Here is a 15,104-nt window from a genome sequence, read left to right as displayed (position 1 = left end):
CTTTGAATTAGAAATCTTTTACCACTATAAATGCATCACTTTTGATGCATCCTTGCTGAATAAAAGTAATAATTGCTTTCAAAAATATATAAATCTTACTGACCCCAAACAGTAGTGTATAATACTCTTTTTGTTACATGTTTTAATAGTTACATGCACACTGCAAATAATAGTAATTATCCTCTATAATCTTCCATAATCTCTTAATACTGATACGCATGCTCATATTCATACTAGTAACAGACACATTTGATAAGTGTAAAACGTTCTGATGATAACATTTTATTTAAATATAATTATCACCATATTCTCAGTTTTACAATCAGTATCATATAAACACATGCCAGATGAAATATCAGAAGTATGACAACACAGAGGCCAGTCATAGGTGTGAATGAGAGTCTAAATGTAAAAGAAAAATATGAAGCTCTTTCTCAACTACAGCCATGCTGTCCGTCCTCTTCAGGTGCCCAAACATGCATACCAGTCATACAAACTCGCTCACTCAGACATCCCAAACAACATTCAGATATTCAGACGCGGCAGTCCCTTGTGCTGCTTCACTCCGTTTTCAATCATCCTTTAAATTCACAGTCTTTTACTTCGCTTCTCACCATTCTGGAACAAAGAGATTTTTAATCACTGTCTAAAAGAGACGTTGGTCTAATGGAATTGCAATCAGATGGTACAACAGGTTGGCTCAGACCGCATGTATTCTCAATACATCCAACATGTAAAGTGATCAGTCAGTCGTCACCCTTTTTAATGGGTTAAACCAAACAAATAATACTAAAGTTGTAAGAATTTATCTTTGTTACTTTGTGCTTGTCGTTATAATTGCTCTTTCCAGTGATCACTGGATGATGAAATTCCCTGGTTTAGTGGAATGTGCTTTTATATTATTGTACCTGCATGTGATTCCCTACAGCACCAGAGAAAAATATACAAAGAATGTTTATATAACAAGATGTACCATCCATCTTCACTGGTCAGCAAATATCAATGCATATTAGTGGTTAACAATCATTTAGGACAGACGGGACTGATGAAATTTAGTCTGGAAGTCCACTGATTGATAACGAGGGGAGTGTGCTCGTCACATACAGGTGGAGCCTTCTGGTAAACACTGGAGCTGCTTCTCAATGATACACCGCAGATACTTGTACCTGTTCAGAAAGAGATGCATGGATTATTAAAACACAGAAATGAACCGAAAAGGATTTTGACTCACTTTTAATGCATCGCTGATTTGGAGGTCTCTTAAAAGTGAAACTGATATTTTTCCCTGCCTGCTGCCTTTGACGTCACAGCTTAGGATAGTCTCTAGTGAAGGGCTTGTGACTGTGCGTCGTCTTGTGGTGCCATCAACCAATTAGCATTGTCATGACATCATTTTCTGTGGCGCTTGAGTCAGCAGTCACATGGCATTTAGACTCAAAAGACCTGGTAGCAGACCTGAGCACCCATGAGCCGAAATGAGCAGCAATGTCACATTTCCAATCACAGATTTTCTGTATATATGTGACCCTGGACCACAAAACCATTTCCATTGATGTATGGTTTGTTAGGATCGGACAATATTTGGCCGAGATACAACTATTTGAAAATCTGGAATCTGAGGGTGCAAAAAAATCTAAATATTGAGAAAATCGCCTTTAAAGTTGTCCAAATGAATTCTGAGCAATGCATATTACTGATCATAAACGACGTTTTGATATATTTACAGTAGTAAATTTACAAAATATCTTCATGGAATATGATCTTTACTTAATATACTAATGATTTTTGGCATAAAATAAAAATCTATCATTTTGACCCATACAATGTATTTTTGGCTATTGCTACAAATATACCCCAGCGACTTAAGACTGGTTTTGTGGTCCAGGGTCACACACATGAATTAATTTAATATTTAAAACAAGCAGCCTTGTCATAAATACAGGGAAAAAAACAAAAAATGCTTTGAATAGGCTGCAGTTAAGAATCCCTGATATATAGACATTGATATTTTATTGGTATGAAACTTTATGTTTAAATAAAAATCTGGACATTGTATATTAATTTATTGCAACTAAATGAAAATATGCCTTCGATTTGCAAAGTACAGTATTGTGTCATTGTAGCTGAGTCTGCAGATGTTGAAACAGTGGGTCATTACAAGCCATCATTTCTCCTGTCTGCTCATGTAAGGTGGATCATACCTGCTTCTCAGCTTCTGCACCTCCCTGTCCTCCTCTTCCTTCAGTTTGATAATAAAACTCCGCAGGACAGGCATCTCAAATTTGATGTACTGCGCCACCTACAGCAGCAGAGAGCAACTGCAGTCAGTCATGTGAATTTCTTTGTGCGTTTCAGCATTACCAGCCTTATAAAGTTGAATTTCTAAGCAGATCAACCCCACACACACACACACACACACACACTCACTTCATAGGGAATCTCTTCTCCCAGATCCTGCTCCATGAGAAAGATCTTGCAGACGTGCTCACATGGTCCCTGAAGTATTCTCACTACTAACGGGTAATCCGTACGCTTCAGCTGAACACGCTCTGAAACACATATCACATTTTGTACATCTGCAACTAGATTCCAATATTTTCATTTTCATTACACTGTACAAATATATAAGGTGCAAAACTGGTCTCCACCACGATACTAGTGTGTTGTGGACAATTGCCAAACAGATACGCAAAAATCTTAACCACAAAGCAACTTTTTTTGGCAATTTCTCACAACAAATTTAAATGTAAAAAATATCCATTATAAGATTTAAGGTATAATTCATATCTGTAGCACAAACATCAAGTTTAATACTAAAACTAGGTATCAGCAGTTACACTACTTATCAAATGTTTGGAATAATTACATTTTTATGTTTTTGAAAGTCTTTCATGGTCACTAAAGCACATCCTAGCTGATTTTTTCTTACTTAAACTTTTGAATTATAGTATATCATGGTTTCCACAAAATATGAAAAACTGATTAAAAAATTATTAAAGTAAAAAGTACATTAAAATTATTTCTGAATCATGTGACACTAAATACTGGAGTAATGCCTACTGAAAATACAGTTCTTCCATCACAAATAAATTACACTTTCAAAAATATATTTAAATAGAAAGAAATTATTTTAAATTGAAATAATATTTCAAAATATTACGTTCACAATTTTTTTTTCTTAATAAAAACATGCACCCTTGGTGGGCATAACACACTTCTTTCAAAAACATAAAAAAATCTTAATTATATAGTATTTATATAGCAGTATAATAGTGATTATTAGTGTATAATATTGATTGTAGCCTCCAATATAGTATAATTGTCATGTTGTTCTGTGTCCACTAGATGGCGATTCAGTGTTGCACAGTCAAGTTTATTAACTGGAAAATAAAAGCAGACAGCATCTGACCTCCGCTGGCATGAACGAGGTAGAGGGCGAAGTCATCCGGGCTGTTCTCGATCTTAAACTTATTCAGTAACACCCGCAGCACCTGTGGTGTGGTCATGCAGCTGTTGATCCGGACGTTAGTTACAGAACCATACGCAGGAGTGAACACAGCCGTCTAAATCAAAGAGAAAGAGGAACAAGAGATCACATGACTGATGCTTAAACAATCACACACACAACTGATTCTTCTCAAGTTACCTTGTGGTTGTAGAAGTGACCGTTGATGGAAAATCTGTGCCTTCTGATTCGCCGCTGGTCGCTGGGAGACCGTTTCCTGCCCCGTCTCAGTACACCAGCATCACTTTTGGTTCTAAGAAGCTGAGCGGAGACGTCACACGCATCTGCCAGGAGAAAGCAGAAGATGAGGAGGAAGAACAAGTCACAAATTCACATAATGTGTCTTTTTGAAGTCGTACCTTCTTCTTCTTCATGGTCTTGTGTTGTGCCGTTGCTCGAGTAGTCCTCGGGGGGCGTCACTTCCATCTGAGGTGGAGTTTGAGGAGTCTGTTTCTGACCCTCCTGACTGGAAAACAATTACAGAGGAACATAAGAATTCTTCTTCCACAACATAAAATTCACAATCCACAGCACAAAATGTACCTAATATACTATACACCTATTTTATATATATTTTGTAATTTAATTTAGCTCACAAAGGCTGCATTTATTTGATAAAAAATACAATATTGTAATTTATCATATCAGAAATCATTCGAATATGCAGATTTCGTACTCAATACTCAAGAAACATTTCTTTTTTATTAACAAATCAGGATATTTTGATTAAGAGAAAGCTGAAAAACAACAGTTATTTGAAATAGAAATCTGTTGTAACACAATAAATGTCTTTTCTGTCACTTTTGATCAATTTAATGCATCCTTCAAAAACCTAAATGCCAACAGATGTCATTTTAATGTTTAATTAAAAAAGGTCAGTAAAGCAACATTTGATCATGCTGTAAGCCAGAAATATTTTTTTTCTGAGCAACATCAGTCTGTATTCAAAACTGAAATCCTAGAATCAATCAAATGAATCTTATTATTTGTCCAAATGATGCCAAAACAATCAAAAATGAATTCCAGTTGAAATCTTTCTGTCATGCATATGAACACATACTGGACATGAAATCAAATGATTCTGGGAACTGCTTGTTAAGCTAACATAATCAATAACATCTGGCATGCAAGTGCTCAGTTTCTCAGCTCTTTTATTCTGTGTACTGACTCTCAGTAGGTGCTGAAAGCAATATTAGCATTGGAGTGCTCAGATATAAATAGTTCTTTTGAAGTCCCCATTTGGAACCATAAGGCAAAACTAGACGAGATCAAAACTATAAAACATTAGAAATGTGTGAATTATTTATATAACACACGCTCAAAACATTTCAGCTGATGGAATGCCAAAAGCATGGTCATCACAAGGATAGAGTTGCTATGGCAACAAACTCAGGAAACAAAGCAGGCTCTCAGCTGCTATATACTGTAGTGTCAAGGTTACTTGAGTTTAAAGAACTGGGCTTATGAAAGAAATCTTGGTTTCTGTTATGAGGATATGGTTGATAAGCTAAATAAGTACTAATCAAACACTGTTTTGTTTAATAAAGTGACATTTAACGGTTGAAAATTCTGTATTGCAAAAAAAGTATTTAGCAGTTTATATACACTACCTTTCAAACACTTGTGGTCAGATGTTTTCTAAAGAAATTAATAATTTTGTTCTGCAAGAACACATTTAATTGATCAAAAGTGACAGTAAAGACATTTACATTTTTAAACCAAACTTTTTATTCATCAAAGAATGTTAAAAACAAACTGCATCAAAGTTTCCACAAAATATGAGGCAGCACAACTGTTTCCAACATTGATAATATTTAGAAATGTTTCTTGATTTCTGGAGGATCATGTGACACTGAAGACTGGAGTAACGGCTGCTGAAAAATTAAGTTAAAATATATTCAAAGAGAAAACAGTTATTTTAAATTGTAATAATATTTCATAATATTAGGCTACTCCTTTTACATTTTTAATGCAGCCTTGATGAGCATAAAAGACGTCTTTCAAAAACATTATCTTAAAGGGATACGAAAATTTGAAAATTTTGTCATTAATCACTTACCCCCATGTCGTTCCAAACTTGTAAAAGCTTCGTTCGTCTTCAGAACACAATTTAAGATATTTTGGACATTGACTGCCAAACAATTAACACTGTCAAGGCCCAGAAAAGTATGAAAGGCATCTTCAAAATAGTCCATCTGCCATCAGTGGTTCAGTCTGAACTTTATGAAGCGACGAGAGTACTTTTTGTACGCAAAGAAAATAAAAATAATGACTTTATTCAACAATTCGTCTCATCTGCGTCACCGTAGCGCCATTTTGGAGAATACCCGCTGGACGCAAACTGCGTACGCTGTTGTGTGTCAGCCGCACCGCATGGATACGCTGTTTTCATTCAAATCAAAGCGTAAATAAACGTAGAAGACGTATCTGTGCGGCGCAGCTGACACAGAACAGTGTACGCTATTTGCGTCCAGAGGATATTCTCCAAAATGGCGCTATGGTGGAGGAGACGAATTGTTGAATAAAGTCATTATTTTTATTTTCTTTGCGTACAAAAAGTATTCTCGTCGCTTCATAAAGTTCAGATTGAACCACTGATGGCAGATGGACTATTTTGAAGATGTCTTTCATACTTTTCTGGACCTTGTGTTATTTACTTGGCAGTCAATGGGACAGTCACAAACCTCCCGGTTTTCATCCAAAATATCGTAAATTGTGTTCCGAAGACGAAGCTTTTACGGGTTTGGAACGATATGGGGGTAAGTGATTAATGACAAAATTTTCATTTTGGGGTGGGGTAACCCTTTAACAAATCTTACCAATCTCAAACTTTTGAACGGTAGTGTATATTGACATATTAATCAGTCTTATTTTCCAGTAAAAACAAGGTATATTCAGTAACATAAACTGATTTTGTCTGTACTTTTTTTCTCTCTTCATCAGTGTACAGTAGTTCCTCAGTACTGCATGTATAGGAAGTAAATGAGCTCATTTAAATATATTTGTGTGTATGCTTCATTGTCTGACCTCTGGTTGTCAAGGTTACACCCTGAGTGCCAGGAGGTAGAGGAGGGAGGAGGTCTGATTCGCTCGTGGTCATCCTGCATCTGAAGCCTGATTGGTCGACGCAAACCCCATGAGATATTGAGAAGTCCTTCTATGATCAGCTCCTCCTCTTCCTGCAGGCACAATACACACAACACACATATACTTATCCTTGAGTTTGTTACCTGACAATAACAAGTGATGATACATAATGGACCCGAGTATTACTTTTAGAATAAATTAGGTTGATAAATGTAGCATATCTAAATCTGTCAGTAATTTGACACAGCCAGAGCACCTGAGCAAGCTGCATTTACAGACACAAAAGGAGCCCTGCATGAACACCCCCACACAACCCCTCCAGTCACAGACAGTTATTACTCCCCAGACAATAGTGAATAATTGAGAAAGCACAGACGGGGTCAAACGCTTCCCCACCTGCCACACAATGAGTGTAAATCTCTTTCTTACCTCTCTGTGGCGTAACTGCAGGTTCTTTCCTTCATAGTAGAGATTGTAGGTCTTTAAATGAGAGAGAATGCTTCTCCTGAGAAATAACAAAGTTTGTTCAACAATTCATTTAATCTTTGAAAAAAGTAAAGAAAATTCTTTAAAAATTCTATTTTTAAAAATGCATTTAAAAAGTTGTGATTTATTTTCTCATTAATTTATTTGTGTGTGTGTGTGTTTATATATACAAATAATGAGTACAAGATACAAATGAGTGCTTATGTTAATTAATATGCATTGTCCCTTTTAAAATTAAAATAAAGAACAAAAGAATAAAGAATATATATTTATGTACACATAAGTTGATATTAGTATTATTATTATAACTATTATCCACAGAAGAACATATTCTTAATATCCTAAAATTGACCTTATTCACTACCGTTCAAAAGTATGGGCTCAGTAAGATTTTTTTAATGTATTTTTTTTTTTTTACATAAGTTTCTTATGCTCACCAATGCTGCATTTATTTAATAAAAAATACAGTGAAAACTGTAGTGTTGTGAAATATTATTACAATTTAAAACAACGTTTCTGTTTGAATATATTTTAAAATTTATTCCTGTGACGGCAAAGCTGCATTTTCAGCAGCCATCGCTCCAATTACATTTTTAATGAATAAAATAGCAAATGAATAATGAAATGATAGATAGATAGATAGATTAATTTAATATTTATTATAATTTATTTTATTAATTAAATAGTGTTTTAGTATTTATCTTGTTGGAGTATTTTATATCCATGTATTTTATTAGTCTGTAGCTTGTCACTTAATGTAAAGTCAGCCAGTCATGGTGACAAAATAAAAGTTTGATCTTCCTGTCTGGTTATTATTTTATTGTAGTGACAATCTGACTGTACAGTATCGCATTGCGAACAGATTATTACAGAACTGTCAGTGGTAACAGGACAATAAAAAGCAAGCATTTCTATTGTTCAGATTTTTTAACATTCCAGTCATAGGATGATTTTAACGCTCATGAGTTTGGTGTAAGATTTATACTCACTTGCTGATGAATTTGTTCTCTCCAACCCGCACACCGTCATTCCTGTCATCCATTTTATCCCAGCCACGACTGCATGGAAGGACTCTGGAGAGACGGAGACAGAGGAACAGGGAGGAGAACAGAGAAAGAGAGAGAGAATGTTTCTGCTTCTTGTTTTAACATCAAAGAATTAACTCTTCTGTATCTAGGTCAGCGCACGAGGAATGGAAGAAACCAAACAAAGTAAAGTATGCATATCTCACATTGACTAACTCATGTATTTTTGATATCTCTTGATAAGAGACTGATGCTCTGTTCTATATCACACAAACCCATGTGATGCCGACATCTGCAAGTCACAGCTGAAAGTAAACTATTCATGAGGATGTGACCAGAATAGACACAGAGCACATACTGGAATGAAAGAGAGGATTGAAACAGACAAAAACAGTTCATCAACACATTTAAAGACCCCATGAAATCACAGCTCAAGTTTTGGGCCCTTTTGTTTTACCTTTGAGTTCACCTATAGTATAGTAAAAATTCTAAAGTTTGTTATCAGTAAGATGTTTTTTAAAGAAATTAACACTTTAATTTAGCAATGGCACATTAAATTCACCAAAAGTCACAGTAAAAAAAATCCTGCTGTTTTCAACTGTTTTCAACATTGATAATAATAAGAAATTGATAATAATAAAAAATGTTTCTTGAGCAAATCAGCATATTAGAATGATTTCTGAAGGATCATGTGACACTGAATGTAATGATGCTGAAAATTCGGCTTTGCATCACAGGAATACATTACATATTCAAAACAGTTATTTCAAATGGTAATAATATTTCACAAAATTATTGTTTTTACTGTATTTCTGATCAAATAAATGCAGCCTTGGTGAGCTTTCAAACACATTACAACATTTTTAACAGTAGTGTATGCTAATATACACATTTAATTTTGATGTGTTTCTCATTTGGGAAAACAAAAAATACTCATGTTGCACAACACTGATTTTTTTCCCAATCAAATGATCTCTAAATAGAGAATTTCCCGCCTCGCAACAGAGTCTTTAACATTTAAACTGGTAAAAGATGCTCAGTCATAATGATGATCAATATATTTATGTTTTTAGGAATGCCATCGATTGAAATACAATCAGTGCTGTCGGATAATACAGTACTGTCCCTGGTATTTCATTACAGATAAAACTAGAGAAACCAGAGACGGAAGAAACTTTTAATATCACACATCAGTCAATAGAAATGCTCATACATTGATCTAAAAAACATGAGTGATATTCAGTCTAAATCCTTCATCACAGTGTGAGTTATTCAAAGGATAAGTTGCAAAATATGCAACCGACTCTAAAGCTCAATGGCTGACACATATACTCCTGTTTGGAGGTTCCCTTGGCACAATACAAACTGCTCTAGCTCTACTTAAGGCTTCCTTCCTCACCAGCTGGAAAGGCTTTACAGAAGCTTCCGGAGACAGGGACAGGTGCAGGACAACAGGGGTACTGTTACCCCACTGTTACAACTACTCAGCATCCCGGACTCCGTGCTGTTGCTGTTTTATTGTGTCTTCTTTAAAACATTTATACAACTGTCATGCCAACAAAACTAAAATAAATATGTGTCAAACTTTTTTAAAGATACATGTTGACGCTTATGTTAAAGGAACTGAAACTGAGGAAATAGCAGTGGCCATCTGCCTAGTATGTGGTTTAACTTTGTACAAGCATGTTAAAGGAACAGTTTACCCAAAACTCTAAATCTAAATTCACCCTCATCTTGTTTCAAACCTGTTCTGTGAAACATTAAAGAAGATATTTTGAAGAATGCTGGCATTAAAACCATTTCGTTTCCCACTGAAAAATACAATGGAAGTCAATGGGATAAGAAACAGTTTGATTACTAACATTCTTTAAAATATATATATTTTTGTGTGTATCACAGAAGAAAGAAATTAAACGACATAGAAGTTTGGAGCAACATGAGGATGAGTGAATAATGAGAGAATGTTCATTTGTGAATCAACTATCCCTTTAAACACAGAAAAACAACCAACCCAACAGTCATGTGTCCTCTGTATTACATGATGAAATGACATACAAGTTACTTAAAACAACAACCTTCCTGCATTTACTCTTCATCTGAAATACTACAAACCAGCATATTTTAAGATGTCACAATACACTGATTTAAATCCTGACATTTTCAAAAGCTTAAAGAGTAGTACTTCCCATTTACGGTCTCGCTATCTCATAGGATTTCCTGAACTTGATATAAGAAGATTTAACTGAACGCACATTACCTTCTTTCTTTTCCAAACGGCTCTTTTGCAGCTGATCGTCTGGTGGTCTTTAAACGCTAAAGCAGTGTTGAACCCATGTGACACGCAGCTTCGCTCTCCTAAACTCTTCCTCTGATTTGCACAGCGGAAACTGACATGAGGCTTCAGACTTCCCCAATGGTGGTTTCACTGCCTCCTCCTCCTCCCTTTATCTCCCTGTGTCAGTCTCTCTCAAGTTCACCCATGTCTTTACGCACACTGCCGTTTAATCTTACACCAACAAAAGATATATGAACTTTATGAGCACTTAGAATCACTTCAAGAGAACTACTTAGTGCACACATATAACTCAAGAGTCCACACACACACAAAAACACACAAACAGAGCACAGGTGTCCCACTGAGACCCCAAATGGAAGCGGTAATGGCCTCATTCAGTCCCTGACAAAACTCCTACACGATTATACTTTCACAAGATCATTATCCCACGAGCAAACAATAGGGTCTCTCTCTTGTATGGGCTTGTTTTCTTATCAACACCACCATCTCCTGACCCAGAGCGTACAGTTAAGTATGTGTAGCTGTTAGAGCTTGTGTGTGTGTGTGTGTGTGTGTGTGTGTGTGTGGCCCCTCCCACATCTTTCATACACACCACTCGCTGCGCTCAATCAGGAGATGATGAAATATTCAATACCAATCGACCCTGAGCAGCTTATTCTGACATTAATATTTCATATTCCACATATAGTCCTGCCAGAACTACAGAAGAGCTATTAGTCTCTGATACACATCCAAAAGTCATTGCCAGCAGATAATAGGCATCAGATGACAGGCGATGATTAGATTATAGATGCATGATGTATCGGTGCCTAATCTGAATCGGCCAATATTGTACATGCTTATTTCCTCAAAGCTGATAATTAAAAACACTAATAATTTAATAACACTGTTGTAATCTTTAGGAAATCTCAAAATGAATACCCAGTTTTCATACTTCGTTATACTGTGATAAAGTACCTATATTTAGTTGTAGCATTTATTAAATTGATCAAAAGTGACAGTAGACATTTAAAATGTTACAAAAATTTCTATTTCAAAAGGTTATTATTATTATTTTTTTAAACTTTCTACTAATCAAAGAATCCTGATAAAAATATATCATGGTTTGCATAAACAAATTAAGCAGCACAACTATTTTCAACATTGATAATAATCAGAAATGTTTCTTGAGCATCAAATTAGCATATTATAATGATTTCTGAAGGATCATGTGACACTGAAGCTTAGAGTAGCCTACTGGTTACAAAAAAAAAAAAAAAATCAGCTTTATTAATCCTTTATTTTAATGTTTTAAATACTGTTTTTATTGTATTTTTTGTATTCTTACAAACACCAAAACAGTGTAGATTACTACACATACTGCCAAGAAGTCAATCCAAGAAATGGAAAAAGGGAAGTTGAGAGAAAAAAAACAAAAAACATTTCACAATCTTATCTGAACTTTTCCTTTATTCAAGCTCTTAGACGTCGGTTAGGAAAATATAGATAAAGAAAAACCCACCAGTGATCCATGCAACATGACCCCACTTCAGTCTCTGAAATGCAAAAGCCATTTGTTTCATGCTTTTTACTGCAACAGCCATCAAACTACTTGAGCACCACGTTTCAAGAGCCATGTACTTTTCCACACTTATGCAACGGTGCACTCTAGCATTAAATGTGTCAGGGGAGTCCATGAAAAATGAATGAAAAAGAGCATGAGAACTATTTTTACATGGCCTTTTGGGCTCATGTGACTATCCAATCTGCTGGTTCTCTTAAAGATCAACTTTGCATCTATAAAAGTGCCTAATTATGAATAATTACATGTTTGTCAAACACAGACTGTGGCTTGGCACTTGAGTTGTACATGTGTTTCGTGGGACAGACATGGAAGTGGTTGTTTATCCTGCTTCAGCATCTAAAACTAACCAAATTCTGTTGGTGGACATTTTCTTTTTTGCATGTTTGCATGTTACACTTTAAGTAATAAATTCTATCATATTTGTTCATGCTATTGTTTGCAATGACCTGAAAACAACCACGGCCACCTTTCCATCCGTTTTCTTCCTTCCCATGGCTTGGAAATTTCCCCTTGTTGTCCAATTCCAAAGCAACCGCTCATACCCTCGGTCTTTAAGATCCAGGCCAAGATCTCCGCTTGATGTTTCCTGGCCTACATCCATTCCCTCACCTCCCCCAACCAGCATCTCCTCACAAACACTATTGCTCGGCTATTGTTAAATTGCCACGGCAACCTGGAAAACACTTGCGAACCGACAACAAGCTTTGTCCAACAATGCTGAAAGTCACACTTCTGCTCCCTCTTCCTTCTCTTCTTCCTTCCCTTCGCTCATGTGTTTAGCAGCTTGCACTGCTGCAGTTGTTGGAGTGTTTACTGATGGCTGCTGCTGTGAAACCCTCATGAGTTATGAAGTATGACAAAGAAGACAAAACACAGCTACTTCAAAATCTGCTGCATGGAAAATGTGACGCCCACATCTGACTGAGATTCTAACTTGCAACTGAGAGACTAAGGCTAGTCTGGAAATGAGTAACTTATTTGATGAAGATGAAGAGAAGGAATCTAATTTTCCCCCCATGATTTTCCTCATGTTTAAACTCTCTGAAGATGTTTCCCTGATTCACTCATACTCAAACGTGTCACAGGCACCGCCTGAAGGTGTGAGGATCACTGTTAAAGGGATAGTTCACCCAAAAATTAAAAATCTGTTATCATTTAGTCCCCATCATGTAACTTCAAACTTGAAAGATTTGCAAGAACTGCATCATTTATAGGCACTTAAAAGTACTCTTGTGGTTTTATACAACAATTAGTCCCAGACTCCCGGTCCTCAAATCTGATTGGTCCAGCAGCGCTCCAGGACTGCTGATATTTAGTCCAACAGCAGTGAGACATTTCACTATTTGTATCACTCTGCTTGTCCGTGTCCTTGGTGACTCACAAAGTTTGATGCTTTGGCCTATTTTAGAAGTATTTTCATTGGCAACAAAGAAATATATGAAATAACTATCCAAATTCAGTCTGAATCACAAGTTACCACACTCACAATGGTGCTGTTGATATATCAGCTGCATGTTATTACCTGAGGCCATATCACATTATTTAGCCCTACTGGAAAGGTCTATAATGTTTGTTAATGTTTTAGAAAGATCTATTTTATGCTAATCGAGTAAAAATACTGTAAAGACAATAAAAGTGTGAAATAATATTACAATTTAAAATAGCCTGTTTTCTATTTAATGTATTTAAAAGTACAATTTATTCCTGCGATGGCAAAGCTGAATTTTCAGCAGCTGTCACACGATCCTTCAGAAATCATTCTAATATGCTGATTTACTGCTCAGTTAATGGTGAAAATAGTTGTGCTGCTTAAAGGAAGTGTGGAAACTTTTGAGACATGTCTTTACTGTCACTTTTGATCAATTTAATGTGTCTTTGATGAACAAAAGTTGAACAAATGTTAATATGCTTTCACTGTTCATAAAAAAAAAAAAAAGCATGAACTTCTCCTTTTGTGTTCCACAGAAGAAAGAAAGTCACAGCGATTTGGAACAACACCTGCATAAACAGTAACATAATTTACATTTCTGAGTGAACTATTCTGTATAAAACAGACTGGTTATGTAATCTAGACAAATATAATGCCAAACGAGTCATTTGAGCCCGTAGTTTTGCCATTGCTAACACATATATCTCACAGGGGACATAAACAACTCTACATGTTAAACACCGTGGCATATTATTCTCACAGATGCTTTTGTAATCTGAAGCCTGAATATTACATTACATTTCCAGTAGACATTCTTAATGAATTTCAATACACAACTGATCATATTACACGTTATGATACAAAGTTGCAAACACATGCCAGCATAAGCATCCAAGTCTGATCAAGTCGTGAGTAACAAACAACATGTTAGAAAACATGCACACAAACACCCACCCTTCTCTCGTGGATCTCTGCTCTCCAGATGCCCGATGTCACGATGATCAGATCAGATCAGATTCTGAAGGCTTTTCAATCTTATCTGTGCTTTTACGTCTCCAGACGACATTAAACTGAACAAATCTACCATCAGCGATGCTACCAACCGATCCAATGCTTTACTCACTCCAACTCAAACCGAGCTTCTGTGCTCGCATCGGGAACAATCGCAGTTTGAGGGGGGCGTCTGAGGAGGAGGAATACCCCCATCTGCTGTTACAGACCTCAGATAACGCAGCAGCCAATCAGTGCGCGCGCGGACGCCCCTTTGTTCGCGCTGCTCCTTTCGCGCTGGTCGCTGGACAACATATGCGTTCAGCGGGGAATCCCCAAAACAATAGCCCGCTGGAGTATAGGGACATAGTGAATCAAAGCACAGGTTCTCCCGTTTAATCCACATCGGTAACATTTGGGATTCAAATGTACAAAAAGGCACAAACAACTCTAAAAAGAGTTATTTTACAAATATGTGATCTATAGGCTAAATAAACGTAACGTACATGGCTGCTGTAAAAACAGAAGTCACGTGACCAGAGGTGTTTAAATTCAGTTTGTCTCTCTGAAAGATGCTGGCAATGTAGTAAAAGCCTTAATACTGGGGTTGGGTGTCGATTCAGATGTCCCGATTCGATTCGATTCTGATTCGCAAGCTCGCGATTCGATTCTTGATTTGATTCCCGATTTGATTTTTTGTTTTTTACTACATTCAGTGAGTA

The 15,104-nt window shown here is 36.2% G+C and overlaps 1 protein-coding gene across 2 annotated transcripts; it reads right to left on the bottom strand.

The window, feature by feature from the left end:
- Positions 1-262: 262 nt before the first annotated feature.
- rassf2a (Ras association domain family member 2a) lies at positions 263-14,892 on the bottom strand. 2 transcript variants are annotated; one of them, XM_058785570.1, is made up of 10 exons: positions 14,347-14,892; positions 8,068-8,151; positions 7,022-7,097; positions 6,533-6,684; positions 3,865-3,971; positions 3,647-3,789; positions 3,410-3,563; positions 2,428-2,549; positions 2,202-2,299; positions 263-1,166 (listed from the first exon to the last, which is right to left on the bottom strand). In XM_058785570.1, exons 2-10 carry the CDS (start codon positions 8,118-8,120, stop codon positions 1,097-1,099), a joined length of 975 nt encoding a protein of 324 aa, XP_058641553.1. In that variant the 5' UTR covers positions 8,121-8,151; positions 14,347-14,892; the 3' UTR covers positions 263-1,096. The 2 variants fall into 2 exon arrangements, with proteins under 2 accessions (XP_058641553.1, XP_058641554.1); XM_058785571.1 differs by lacking the exon at positions 14,347-14,892 and adding an exon at positions 10,361-11,345.
- Positions 14,893-15,104: the final 212 nt, after the last annotated feature.

The sequence above is a fragment of the Onychostoma macrolepis genome, chromosome 08, assembly GCF_012432095.1.
Source record: "Onychostoma macrolepis isolate SWU-2019 chromosome 08, ASM1243209v1, whole genome shotgun sequence".
Lineage (NCBI taxonomy): Eukaryota > Metazoa > Chordata > Actinopteri > Cypriniformes > Cyprinidae > Onychostoma > Onychostoma macrolepis.
The sequence above is the reverse complement of the archived record's forward strand: the minus strand, read 5'-3'. Positions and strand labels throughout refer to the sequence as shown.

Bases quoted from the DNA above. Each gene is read 5' to 3' on its own strand.
- rassf2a (XM_058785570.1), bottom strand. From the start codon at position 8,120: ATGGATGACAGGAATGACGGTGTGCGGGTTGGAGAGAACAAATTCATC. The intron at 3,972-6,532 runs GTCAGACAATGA...ATTGTTTTCCAG, and splicing joins TGTAACCTTGACAACCAGAG to TCAGGAGGGTCAGAAACAGA. The intron at 2,550-3,409 runs GTCAGATGCTGT...TATGTGTTTCAG, and splicing joins CCTCGTTCATGCCAGCGGAG to AGCGTGTTCAGCTGAAGCGT.